At 36.2% G+C, this 14,817-nt stretch overlaps 1 protein-coding gene across 4 annotated transcripts in view; it reads right to left on the bottom strand.

The window, feature by feature from the left end:
* The window catches only part of LOC124359064 (zinc finger SWIM domain-containing protein 8 homolog), a 130,784-nt gene that overhangs the window by 53,625 nt on the left and 62,342 nt on the right, over positions 1 to 14,817 (bottom strand). For all 4 annotated transcript variants that reach the window (XR_006922102.1, XR_006922103.1, XM_046811471.1 and 1 more), the window contains exons 14-18: positions 4,448 to 4,637; positions 4,208 to 4,364; positions 3,576 to 3,832; positions 2,484 to 2,646; positions 145 to 425 (exon numbers count right to left, since the gene is read on the bottom strand). Coding sequence is in view for 2 of the 4 variants with exons in the window: in XM_046811471.1 (XP_046667427.1) it covers positions 145 to 425; positions 2,484 to 2,646; positions 3,576 to 3,832; positions 4,208 to 4,364; positions 4,448 to 4,637 (1,048 nt within the window). In the remaining 2 variants the exon portion in view is untranslated. The remainder of the gene's footprint in view (positions 1 to 144; positions 426 to 2,483; positions 2,647 to 3,575; positions 3,833 to 4,207; positions 4,365 to 4,447; positions 4,638 to 14,817) is intronic.

The following is a 14,817-nucleotide window of genomic DNA, read 5'->3' as shown; positions in this document are numbered from 1 at the left end:
AAAATCCATTATGATTCGCTTATCTTGAGGGAAAATTTTACCCCCTACTCAAAATATTTAGACTGAGTAGATAATTCTAACAGTTCCATAGTTACTGGTATAGAAAATTCTATGTTTAGTCCTATGATGGTATGTTACACTGACCAGTGATCCACGAGACATGTGAGGAGTACGTGCGACTGAGCCAGTTCGGACTGACACAGTTATGCAGGCCCAGAGCGTATAAGCCCAGCTGGAAGGCACACATGTGTAGGGCTCGGTGAGGCCCGTGATGGTTCTGAGAGGTGGAGGCCTGTGTGAACAGTGAAGTTGAACTGTTTCCCCCGGCCTTCATCAGTACAGTCTTGGCCAACTCGAATGTAAAGTGGGCTCCGGCTTCTGACGGCTGGTTTGGTATTGATGGATACGCTCGTTTTCCTTTAAACCTGATAATAAATAAATACATCTAAAATATGTCTCAAACTCTGTCACATATCTTATTAAAATTGCATGTAACTATTTAGACAGTCCTGACATTGAAACAGATTACGAAGAGAGTTCTTAGTGCGAAACCTGGGTAAAAATAGCCAGCCTGAATTTCTAATCAGACGAGTACAGGCCTCAAGGTCAAATAAAAAAAAAAGTAAAAAGTAAAGAATGTCTTATTTTACCAGGCGAAGTTAGGGCTAAGAAGCCCTCTCTAACACTTAACCTGGGGACCAACGGCTTAAAGGTGACTTCCGAACCACCACCAATGGCCGGGCAGGCGGGCCGCTTGCAAGGACAGGATCGCTCAGCGGTCACCTGTCCAAGCAGCAGCCACGCTCGGCGTTGCTTAATCTGGTTATCTTGCGATAACCGCCGTACCCACTACACTGCGCCATTGGCTAAACAAATACAAATACTGCACTACAAAGTCCTGAAATGTTCTACAGTAATTAGTTGCTTTATTGCTATTGCTTATAATTAAAGCTCCTGGAAGGGACACCAAAGGAAATTAAGAATCCTGAGTTCGGGATAAAGATAGGGAAGACTATTTCAGTACTTGCCTTTGCAGATGACCTAGTTCTTGTGGCATAGAGTAAAGATAGTCTCAATATCTACCAACACTTCTAATAAGAAAACCCATGAAGTAGGGCTCAAAGTCAGTGACAAAAAAACTAAATTTATGTATTTTGGTTGAAATCATGATAACTCCAGACGTTTTACAATAGATTATTACAGCTTTGAGCAAGTTAACACATTCAAATTCTTTAGCACGACGATCAGCATCAACATAGAGAAAATCTGAAAACCAAGGTCAAATAAATTCAGCCAACAGACACATGTTCGCCTTAAATTAACTTGTTTTTAAAGCTTATAACTACCCATACAAAACTTGAAATCCACAAAATAATAAGACCAATTTCTATATCATGAGTTCTAAGCCAAATTTAAACAATAAGGTAATGAGTTTTAAAAGTTACTAAGAAAATCTTGGATCCCACATGAGAAAAAGTAATGTAGAGATTCAAACATAACAAATAAATGAAGGGTCTTTATTAAGCACCTGACATTCTAACCGAAAACAATGCCAATGTATGTGGTGGGTCAGGCATACAATAAGACAGGAAAATGACACTTTAACCCTTAGTGCGCCGCCGCTCCCGCGCGCCGTCGTTCACTAGATCGCCAGACGTTTGAGCACCGCACGGATCCAATACCGCCACGGCAAAATCACCCGTTTTTGCATGGTCACATATTAAATTACATAACATTTGTAAATTTTGAGCTAGCCTTTTAGTTTTGGTTTTGTTTTTGAGGGGAAGAGATGTACTTTCAGTTGATGTAATAAATTACAGTTTTATTTTTTTTTTACATTTGTTTAGTAGGTAGTATGTATGCCTGTCGTAATTTAAAAAAAAAAATCTTAAGTTTGAGGTCCAAAAACACACTGAATAAGTAACTTGGGCTCAAATAACGTTTTTTAACCTAAAAGTACATATTGTTTTGAGCATATACTAAAAGTTACAAATATATTCCACAGAAATTGCATAAAATAATGTAATTTAAGTAAAATTCAAAAAATTTCAAAAATTCCGCTGTAGAATGAAGGTACACTTGTTACTATACAGTAGAAACAAGTAAATATCAATATTTTTTAGTTGAAATGAAGCAGAGCAATACAATTCAAAGTTGATATAAATATATTTTATTTATATTTTGTTTGAACTATAAGGACAAAGGCGTAAAGTTCACAGAGCCACTATAGTGGCCCGCGGCGCTCAAGGTATCGCATACGGTGAGCCACTATAGTGGCTCACGGCGGTCAAAGGGTTAATCAAGCAAATTTTGAAAGAACAAGTGCTTATCAAATGAATGAGATCCGGAAGTCAGAAGAAGTGGAGGCAGATCGTTGTGTTGGTTAAGGCCAAATACCTCCTTGGATATTCGTGGCCATTAAATTAAACATAAGCAATTAGTTGAATCTTGCTTTCTTTATTGGCTGGAGGATAGGAACAAACCTGGATGTTGTCTCCTTGGGTCTAGTGGTCGAAGGGGTGAGAGGGGTGCCCATAGTCAGGGGTGGGGTGACAAGGCTGGTGCCTGGACTGCTCAGGGACAGGTTGACCAATCCTTGTTCCAGCTCTGCACTGGTACAACTCTGTGGCCTACTGCTGGCTCCATCTACAACAAACACTCATTCCTCACAACCAGCTCCGTGCAAACAAAATCGTTGTAGTAAAATCCAGTCACACTATACAGTAATAGGCTAAAAAATAAGTTTCTAAAATAGATTACCTGTGAAAATAAAATAATTCAACTTTAATAGCTTTAAAAGTAAAATTCACAAGTGGTTGGTCTTAAATCCTTTTTCAGTATAAAAAATGTGTAAATGTACCTGTTCAAATTTTTTCACTCTTAGTTTTAAGCATTGTTCTTACGTATTATTTTAGATTATTTATTTTAGTAATATTATTATTCCCTATTTCATATCTGTTATACATTGATTTATATACTTGTTGATTAAGTTTATTAAATATGCTTATCCTTCTTATTCGAAACCTTATGAGTTATTTTTGTCCTTTTACCTATTACATTAATTGTAACGTTATATTTTAGTCAGATTGTTATCCCCTTTTTAGTATTTATTAAAAATGATTGTATATTTATTTTTAAACTGACTTAAATCTGTTATGTGGACGAAGACATTTTTAATCATTATTTTTAAAAAAGGTAATGCATACGATTTTATTTTAAATGAGCTTAAATAATAACATTATCACTTCCCACATATATAGGCTACACAGCAATTATAGAATGCCTGCATGAACATCCAGCTTGACGTTCAGTACAAACATTTATGGCCAGTAATCACAAAGTAGTTCATTTTAAATATCTTTTGTTATTTGATCAAATAATCAATGACCACTTAACATGAGTTGAACAAAATGTAATACATAGTCTAACTACCTAAACAGTTTTCAGACTAGAGATCTTTTTTGTGGTCTGAGAAATAACACCATAGTTTTCAAGCCTTGGAACAATGCCTGTATTCAAGTTGAAGATGTAACGTGATACTCGGAGAATCGTGATAAAGACTAATCGTCACTCACTGATGATGGTGGTATCCATTAGCATCTCAGGGGGCGGCAGAGGTGGGGGGTGTTCCAGGTCCTTCCTGGGTGGGGGGCGGGTGGACGCAGTGGGCAGGAACTGACTGCGCACCGGTGGGTTGCTGGAGTAGTAACTGGGTGGCACTGAACACTTTATGAGCTGATGTACCTCACGATCTAGCAGTTTGTCCATGATACGGGCCAGCTTGTGGGGGTCATCCTTGTACAGCATCAACAGACAGATGGCCAGGTCCCCTCTGTTTCAACATTGTTTATATAAATGGCAATAGCCTAATTTAATTTCAATGGAGATTGATCCCAAAAAACTCTCAGCAATTCACATTACAAACACCACACTAACATGGCAATCACAGATAACATTCCAAAACAGTAAAATCATCCAAGAATAAAAATTAAACTTTTAAAAACCTAATATCAAGTGGCTTTTCACAGTATTAGTACTGACACTCCTATTATCCCTGATTTAGATTAAAGACATAACATTTGCTGACAACACGATGTTGGCAGCGAGTGGAATGGACAGCTCTCTCTCAGGGAGTAAGAGCTTTTGTTGCTTCAGATACAATGTTTTCAAATAACATAGAATAGTAGAAGCAAAACAATGTAGTTACCTCTGGCGCCGGGTGCCCTCACAGAGAAGTGGGTGGTCAGCTTCGCTTACATTGGCCTTTAGGCCTAGCGCTGCGACGGCAGCCTCAAAGCCCAATGTCTCGTCTGACGCCAAGCGCAGTCCCGGGTTGATCAGCTGACAGCGGCACTCTCGGTTGGCTGCAACAGCACAGAATATTGAAGGTATACAAGCTATAATGAGCACGCAGGACACCGACAACAGTCATGGCTGGATTGTGTACCTGATGTGTTGATAAGAGCGTCCAGAAGGAAGCCAGCCAGGTTGATAGGTAGCAGCGCCTCTCCTCGAGACTTGAGGGAACCCTCCCGTAACTGGTGAGCCCTCTCTCGTATAATAGCCAGCTCCTGCTCTCCTAGCGGGATCCTCTTGAGTAGCAACACCAGCTCTGATTCCTGGTTGGCAAGCTTCACCTGTGCATATACATAATGATTATTGTCCTGGTAATAGATCAAACTAAGAATAAAATATCCACGATCAAGAATGTTCTTATTGTTATCTACACAGTAGTCCACACTATATCTACACTGCAATCTAAAAAAAAAAAACCAGTATATCATTCAGACCTCACCACAAACCAAGTACAGTTGTAAAATTATTAGCGGTTTGGATTGATTCTCAACTGTCTAGGTCATACCAATGTGCAAAAGAAATTCTAGAGTAAGTTTTCTGTTATGGAAACTAAGAGATTTAATTTCTATGTTACTTTTGATTGATTCAGTTTCATATTTCATATGGCCTGATTGTTTCAGGACACCAATAGCAACACTATCTTACATGCAGCTGATAGGATATTGTTAATTCATAAAAAATAAAATTTTTAAGGGCACTTTGTACAAAGAAAAACCTAATACTTCTGCAAAGCACTATTTTTTAAAACTAAAATATTAATCATTTTTAATCCATACATTTAGTATACTTTAACATTAGCTAAAACTGATGTCTCTAAGGTCAAAAGGATATAAAGCATTTATTTGGAATTTCTTCATGACTCCAAATTCCAGAGTCAAGACTATCAGATTCCAGATGCAGCACCAGGGCCATATTAAGAAAATAAAGGCCCCTAGGCTAGACCTGTGGTGCAGACCCTGGAGTTCAGGTTTGGGGAGTATGGGATAGCTCTAGGGGTCCTCGTCCGAGGAAAAATTTGATAAATTAGTCACAAAAAGGTGATTTTTAAAGGAATTTATTGTCTATTGCCTGGTCTGAAAATAATAAATGTCAATTATAACATACCGATATGGATGAGAAAATTTAAGACATTAGACAACTTTAATAATGCCACAAAAGTAAATATAACAACCTTTAATGTTAAGTACATTGGTAAGTCAACAATATAAGTACAAGCCCATCTTTAGAACTTATTAATAAATCTTTAGCCATAAATTAAATGTACTGCAAATCATGTTCACTATAGTCTTGCTGATTGGTTTCTGTCTAAGATTGTCCGCCATGAAGCCGTTTATGATGTCCTCATGGTTGACTTGTATCAGAATGTGTTCTACACTAAGCAAGGCCAAAATGTTTAGCCTGTCTTCTCACATACAGACCAGGAGTCTGTTCTTGATCAATTTCACGTTATAGAATGATTTTTTGCAAAGCAATTAGTCACTATCAAGGAAAGGGGTACATTCTTAACGCCACTTCTACATTAGGAAAGCAATATTTTACGTTTTTTTTTTTTTTTCAACATAAGCTGATGGATGCATTCACCTTTCTGTACTAATGTGCTTTTCACTTTTGTCATATTCATTTTGAAACTGGTTGGAAAAATTCTTGAATTATAAAACTTTGTTGTCTAATTATTCATCTAGAGCTTCATTGTAGCTTCTACTAATATTTGCTTGTTGCTAACACCCCATCATTAGAGAGCATGTCTGATTTGTTAAGAAACCCAAACCTCGTTTCGATAAGTTTGTATGCTTGACCCCTCTTTGTTAATGCTCCTTGAAGTTCATCTATGAGTGTGATGAAGCTTTGGGTCCGGAATGTGTCAGATGGGGTCAGGTCAAATTTCAGACCTTGTACACAGTACAAGAGGAGCTATATGTACATTTATTTTCCGTTTACGTTTTGATTCAACTTCATAATCTAGACAGTTAATTAATTTAATAGCTTTCGAGTCTTACTCCTCGAAACATTCCCATTTCCCTTGAAGCAGGCTTCTCAAAGATTTCAATAACGATACGGCTGTGTTCATCTATAGGGTTTTGTAAACATTCACTAGCTTTATTTATATCATCTCAAAAACGCCATACAGCCCTGCCTCCAACTTGTTTATTTTTCAAACTTAACCCAGAGTAGTCAACTCTTGATATCCTTGAATCCTCAACGTCTTCTGTAATTTTCACCTGTGTCTGCTTCATTCCTTGATATTCTCGCAAAAGAGCTTTGGCAGCATCAGCTCGACATGGCCATCGTGTTGTTGTCGTCCTTTTTGGTACAAGGACTTTTTTCAGTTCCTGCTTGTTTCAAGCACTCGGTTATCTGTATGTTCAGGCAGTGAAATATTAAAAAGAACTTAAGAGCTTACAGCAATAAGAGAACCCCAATTCAATGCTTTGCTTGTACTACCAATTAAATTAATGTCCAGTGCAAAGTACACATGCTGCTAAACTGTTTTCTTCTAAAACGAGTGCTTGCAACCCGTTGTATTTTCCACTCATTGCTGAGGCATTTTAAAATTTGATACAACTATACACAGGAAATGATATTGTATAAACATTAAATAAAAATGGAATACAATCTAGAGATACAGACACAGTAGCGGGACTTAGACCTATCCTAACGGCAGTCAAGAACTTAACACGCACAAGTACAAGTGACCTTGGACAGGGAAAACTACAAGGATCTAGCTACAATCGAGGATTTTCTAGAGCAAAGAATAAATTTATATGACACAGTATATGATCCTGAAGCAGAAATCAACACATAAACACCCCCAACCTTAGCACAGAATACGAGTCAGTCTCGCTACCACAGAATCAAAACAACTTTAGAGGAAACATACCATTAATATCAGCTGGAACTTACACAGGCCTCCAAAGTGAAAACCCACAGGAATGACAATTTTAGACAATTCCTAGTAGCAGCAACTTCCAAAAGATGGACAGGTAACACCAAAGTAATTTCATTCCCAGCACATTTATCTGGCACAGCACTAACTTGGTTTAAACATTATACGCAAAAACAACAAGGGGAAGTCATACAATGGGACCAACTTGCAAAAAAATTTACAGAGGCTTTCATTCCATTGGCGCAAATCCAAAGCCTACAAATGATCTTAGAACACAAAATATAGGGAAAAAACTTACCGACTGTAAGCTACTTTTAAACATATTGACTACATGCCAAAGACATGACCCCACAACACAGGACAAATAAATTACACATTTCATAATACAGGGACTGAAACCAGAAAGATGTGAACAGGTTATAGGACTTAAAAACAACACTTTATGTGCCCTGCAAGACAACTTAGAAATCACAGAACAGTTGGTAAGAAAGGTACAATAAGGTTGCAGAAAACAGATCCTATGGTGCAACCAAATTATAAACCCAGGTATGAAAGCTCCCAATATAAGCCAAGGTATGACAAATCCCCTAGTCCTCACCAGAGTAGATATAAGGAAATAACTAACTACCCTAAACAAATCTAAAGGCCACCTATAAACAAAAACGTTACCTTTAGTAACAAACTGCTACCCGGAATAATTATTGCACAGTTTGCTATAAAAGACAACCATGACACTGAACAGTGCTGGTTTAAACAACATTCAGTAACCCCTACACCTCAAACTAACAATGCTCCAGAGTTGTTTTGGAGGTACTGCAAGAGAATAAACCATAACAGATCTAAATATTATAAACAGAATTAACATAAAAACGAAAATAGGGGAAAACCCTTTACAGAACAGAACTTTCCCCCAACCGAAAAACACCATACACTTTCTTTATATATATTTACTGTACCTGAGATATACCCAGACATGCCATAGGCATAAGAAAACATACAACATGATAAATTGTGCTACATATATCATACTTGTTTAAGACAGTAGGTAACAATGATAACCTGATGCACTCTACAAAGACAATATTCATGAGATACCTCTATATTACACAAGCCTAGACAAATATAATACTCCAATATATTCCATATAAATGACATATATGACATGTTTGATTGTTACAGAGCTATGACAAATAAACAATGTATCCAACATAGCATACTGATTACGTCAATACTGCTTATTATCGAACTATGTAGCCTCGATTTGGCAATATAAGCAAAAAGAAGGAATATTACAGATTCCTCAGAAATATGGCGCATAATATGTAAATATAATCTCATCTTATCTTGTAATATAATAAACAATCTTCTTATTCATAATATCATCTTGTAATATAATAAATAATCTCCTTATTCATAATATCGTCTTGCATATTAACCCTTTTGATCCCGGGAGTTTTCGCATGGGCGTCTGCCCACGTCCCGGCGTCTGGCGCTCGGGTATCTGCCCCAGTCCCGGCCAAGATTTATTGAAAATGTAGTGCTTTCGGCAAAAGTTACACAAACTTTTTATTAATCAATGGATTTTATTGATTCTTTTTTTAATATACTTCTCTAAGACTCTACTACAACATAAGCCCACCTAGAATTTATAATAAAAATGCACACACAATTTTTTGAAAAAAAATGATACTTACCAAAAAAATGTTTTTTCAAAATTTTCTGTTTCCATTTGATATAGAAGGCATAAAATGAAATTTCTGCTCAAAAATGAAAGCATTATGTCCTTGTACATATAAACATGAGTTGTATTCTAAATTTTGACTTAGTTATATTCACAAATAACTGAGATACAGGTTTACAACTAAATAATGCACATTTAGTTCCACAGGCACAACATTACGAAAAACACATGAAAAATGTATGTACAGATAAAATTAAGTATTGTCACTTGCTAAGTTACAAATTATAACAAAAGAACATGAATAGTTATATTTTAGCTTTCATCAATTGCTTTTATGATGATCTTATTGTTACAAAAAAATTTTTTTCTGGTGTGTTCACTAACACTTGTGCAGTGGAAAACACTTTTGTGTGTAGTCCTTTTTTACATTTTTTTACAAATGTAGCTCGATTTCTTCCTCTTGCCACCCAGTCCTGGTGCTGGCTGCACTGCAAACACAGCAATTTCTTTCCTTTTTATTAGGAAGTTTTTCAAAAAAACGGGTAGTATTCCAGCATCGCCTCCACCTTGATTTTCATCATCACTGACATCGGTGTCTGGAATCGGGTGTCTCTGTTCTTTGAAATCAAACCATTCAGCAGATAAACTATCAACTAGAGTCACTAAAAATGTTAGTCTAGTCATAGGATTGGTGGTATTTTGTTTATACAAAATATATGAATTCAAAATCTGGATAACAAATTGAAAGTTAATTTTTTCCAAAATTTGGCCGACCTGCGATCACCCATGTATTGGTGTAACATTTGGTCATGGCCATCCACACACCGCCCATAAAGTTATTGTACTCTCTTATTATTTTAGGTTTAGTAGTAATGTATAATTTTATTTCCTCGTTTTTTTTATTTTTGTTGTTCTCCAGCTTTATACACATTGATAACAACATTACAGGTTTTTTTTGTGTTTTCCTTTGTCTAAAACCAAGTAAACAGCATTGAATTTTTTCCTTTTGTATTTTCTTTCCCCAATTGTGTAATTTGTTTTTATTTCTTGAGGCACACCCTTCCTGTTCATTCTAATTGTTCCAGTCAAATGGGTACACTTAGTGTACAAAGCTTTGGCCAATCTAACAGAAGTAAAAAAATTATCAACAAATATATGAAAACCTTTGTATAAACATCCAGCTACATCAAGAAGTTTCATAACTACATTGTAGGCCAGGCCTGTTTCCCTTACATGTTGTCTATCGGTATTTTTTTGCTCCTTTATAGACAAAAAAATGCACACAGTAGTGGGTTACTGCATCACACAGTACCCACAACTTGATTCCAAATCTATGGTGCTTTGTAGGGAGATACTGCATCAAGGGGTTTTGGGCATTTAGTCGGTATAATACTTTTCATCAATAGAAAGGCACATATTGGGACTATAATGGTGCTTAGATATCCTATTTCATATGATCTATTAGGGGTTGCACACGGGCACAAGGGTCATAATTTGGCTCCTTAGGTTTAGGAAGGTTCCGTGTATCAACCATATGAAATATGCCAAAATTTCTTGAAATCTATTCCTACTCATCATTCTCCCGAACCAACTACAATTCTGACTGTTAGATTTCCACCAGTAACTTGCATAGGTAGGTTTGTGATTTAGACCCATATTTATTAGGATACAAATAAAAGCCTGAATTTCTGCAGTTGTAACTTTGACCCATGTTCTCAAACTATTATTCGGTCCCAAATTAGAATTGTAACTTTCTGACAACTTCTTCAGCGTACATATTTTGTATATTTTATACAAACATTTCCATCAATGTAACTGTGAAAAACAGCCTAAAGTAAGCAATTGATGGTGTATTTCATGGGAGGACAATGTTTCAAGCCGGGCAATTCTAAAAAATGAAAAATGAATGACTATAACCTGGATCATTTTCTGCAGTAACATCAATCCATCCTTCATTATTTTCTCCACTGGAATCATCAGTTGAATTACCATTAGTATGTCTAGGCCTAGGCCTAGAAGGTTGTCTAGGTTGCTGATGTATAGTAGTAAGCCTACTCCTTACATTTTCACCATCAATACTACTCTCAGATTCACTTTCCGATAAAATCCTAGGCCTACTTACAATTGGAAGAATGTTTGATGATGGTCCTGGTTGATCTGGATCATATGTGGGATCATTATCCGTGTCATCCACTTCAGAGAAACTACTGTCAACTTCACTGCCAAAATTATTCAAGAAAAACTCTCATCACTAGAAAAGTTTTCTTCTTCATTTATCACTCGACTAATCGTATTGTCACTAAGAGGTGAATTTGCCTGTTTCACATTGTAAATAACTACAAAGAATCATAAACTCATTGTAAATAACGTAACCAATAAACTTCCAAACAATAAGGTTAACTACAGCTCTAACAAACAGACGATACACTCACGACTGACGACGATGACAGCAGACAGCACATGGCACCGAGCAGCCCACAGCCTTCTAGTTTGAAACGAAAACATCGTTGCCAAATTGAACTAAAAGTTCCTTTACATACTATAACTTTGTAAAGGTGTTCATCTACAAATGGTTTTAAATATAACATAAAAAGTATTCAACCGATTATATTGTATCAAAAAAAACATTTTTGTGAACGTCCGGAAAATCGGACGTTGGGGATCGAACGTGATTTTTTAAAACGTCCGAAAATGCGGACGTTGGGATCGAACACGATCTTACAAAACGTCCGTAAAATCGGACGCTGGGATCAAAAGGGTTAATATAATTACAAACCTTATTTAAGAACACTTGACTAATATGCTTTATAGGAACTATTACACAGAGCTTTAGAAAATACGACACACCATCGAGAGGACATTGAAATGTTTCATTAAATAAAAACCCTAGCCATATATATATATATATATATATATATGTATTACAAAGCCTCGTACATCAGCAGATGATAACAGAACAACTCAAAAGATCTCTCATGTTTGTCGGAGATTTCTTTGAGTGGTGTTGTGACAATGCAACAGAACACCAAATACATGACTTGGTTGGCAACGAAAGAGATCACACAGCGCAGTAACAATCATATAGACACAGTGGACACCAACCATCAAGGCCTTCTACTTACTACAAACAATACAAACAACTAACTTCAGCGGACGAGGTTCATAGCAGTTTAAAAGTCATGGAAGTACAGACAGAACTAATATTGAAAAATCTCTCAGCCAACTCTCTAAAACAAACCTACGCTTTAGTACAACAAACATGGAGTTATATTTGTTACCACGATAATTGTCACAGAAGTTGTCTTGCTAATACTTTACCAGAATTCCTGCTACCCAAAAGTAACTTCACCATTGACCTGAAAAATAACTATACTCACACAACCATGAAACCTAACCTTAGCTATTCCAATCAACAAATTATCATTATACTACACCCTAAAAATCACTATCTGTACTATCACACAACAGTACACCCTTATAAAAATCAAAGCTCCCTTAAACAATTTACCCTCACATACAAAGTATTTCAAAACATACCCATCTCTCTCCAGTGCCAAGACAAACTATGTTATATTGCACATGACTCATCATGTCAGCACATGAAAAATTCACCGTCATCACACAACAGTACATCCTTATAAAAATCAAAGCTCCCTTAAACAATCTACCCTCACATACAAAGTATTTCAAAACATACCCATCTCTCTCCAGTGCCAAGACAAACTATGTTATATTGCACATGAAAAATTCACCGTCATCACACAACAGTACATCCTTATAAAAATCAAAGCTCCCTTAAACAATCTACCCTCACATACAAAGTATTTCAAAACATACCCATCTCTCTCCAGTGCCAAGACAAACTATGTTATATTGCACATGAAAAATTCACCGTCATCACACAACAGTACATCCTTATAAAAATCAAAGCTCCCTTAAACAATCTACCCTCACATACAAAGTATTTCAAAACATACCCATCTCTCTCCAGTGCCAAGACAAACTATGTTATATTGCACATGAAAAATTCACCGTCATCACACAACAGTACATCCTTATAAAAATCAAAGCTCCCTTAAACAATCTACCCTCACATACAAAGTATTTCAAAACATACCCATCTCTCTCCAGTGCCAAGACAAACTATGTTATATTGCACATGAAAAATTCACCGTCATCACACAACAGTACATCCTTATAAAAATCAAAGCTCCCTTAAACAATCTACCCTCACATACAAAGTATTTCAAAACATACCCATCTCTCTCCAGTGCCAAGACAAACTATGTTATATTACACATGAAAAATCCACCGTCATCCACACCACAGCCATCCATTCTGATGACAAGGGTGGTAACCAACACACACTCACACTTTGTTTGATTCCAAGGGCAAGAGTCAACAGTGATCAGTCCCTAAAATGTTTGCACAACATTACCTAGCTCCGAGCTAACAGCACATTTGTAACCCAAGTCTCACCAAACAAGTTTCTCGTAACAAACATCCATACAAACCTGAAAGTAGTTTCAGAAGACCCAACACTAACTCCAGAAACCGAACAATACAGGAACACTACACTACATCACAAACACATAACACTTGTAAACACTGTAATACCATGTGATTCCAAAAACCCTGAGAACTACCAAATAAGACATCTCCTAGATACCTCTTGCTCAAAATTTCAATCCACGACAATATTATCCCTTGAAACAGGAAAACCACAAGAATTCCAACACTTCCATGATTTCTTAGATGAAAACTGGACCTTATCGACAACTTACGTACTTCGTTCACAATCTACAAAGACAACTCCACTTCCAGCTCAAACATGACCACAACAGCATAGTAAACAACACAGAGCTCATCTTATACATTTTATTACCCTGGACTTCTATCTTAGCAAAACCCCTTGTTATAGCCCTCTATTGCATTCACATCAACAACAACAGAATTAGATTCTTGAGACCTACAGCATCCGAACATGATTACCCAATGTCATGACTAAAGAACAGATGGAAGTATGTTAATACTTAGTGAGGCGATACACGTCCACTCAGACACTGCTCACTATGGGCTGCAAGGCGAGATTGAAACAGTGTGCATTTGAGTGTGTGGAAATATACTTTAAACGTTATAGTGCCTTAGTGTCTTGTGTCAGTGTCAAGTAAAAATTGTAAGTTTAGAAATGCTGTTTTTACTTAAAGGAACATGTCATTAGATAATATCAGGGTTTTATCAATCATAGTATGTTTCATTTCAGAATCAAGGTTTTTGTACTTAAAAGCAAATTATCATGTGTAGAGATCAAATTAATAGTTTGTTATTGGAAAATATATTTATTAATTTCATATAAGATTTCCATTTCTTAGTTTCTAATGGAAACTATCTGAAATGTATATACATTAACTTGTAATTAGAAACCAATATCAAATTTTATTCAAGCTTAATATTAACATTGTAATGTGCAAAATGTATACTTCTGATCTCTGATAATGTTTAAAATGATCACAAAGTAATTGAATTTTGAAATGAATAAAACATGTTCTAGTTCATATAAGTGTGTTGTATTGGCAATCGAACCTACTAATAAATCCTTACTTGGTGAATCACCAATCAAACTTTATATAGTAAGAATCTATTCACAACCTTACTCTAGACACCAATGTGTTACCTATGCTTACATCTGGGCCCTATGCTGCACAAAGAGGAAGGTGAACTGGAGCTGAACTCAACAATCACAATATAAAAACACTTATTAATGAAAATTGGACCACCACACCAAGTATAAAACTTGACAAAATACTTAACTGGTAACAATTTTATTCAATGCAGAAATTTCATAACAGTTATGTAGATGTGGTTTTTTAAAACGTAATTTAATATAACTAATTAA

The sequence above is a fragment of the Homalodisca vitripennis genome, chromosome 4 (genome assembly GCF_021130785.1).
Source record: "Homalodisca vitripennis isolate AUS2020 chromosome 4, UT_GWSS_2.1, whole genome shotgun sequence".
NCBI classification, from domain to species: domain Eukaryota; kingdom Metazoa; phylum Arthropoda; class Insecta; order Hemiptera; family Cicadellidae; genus Homalodisca; species Homalodisca vitripennis.
This window is presented reverse-complemented; position numbering and strand designations above follow the sequence as displayed.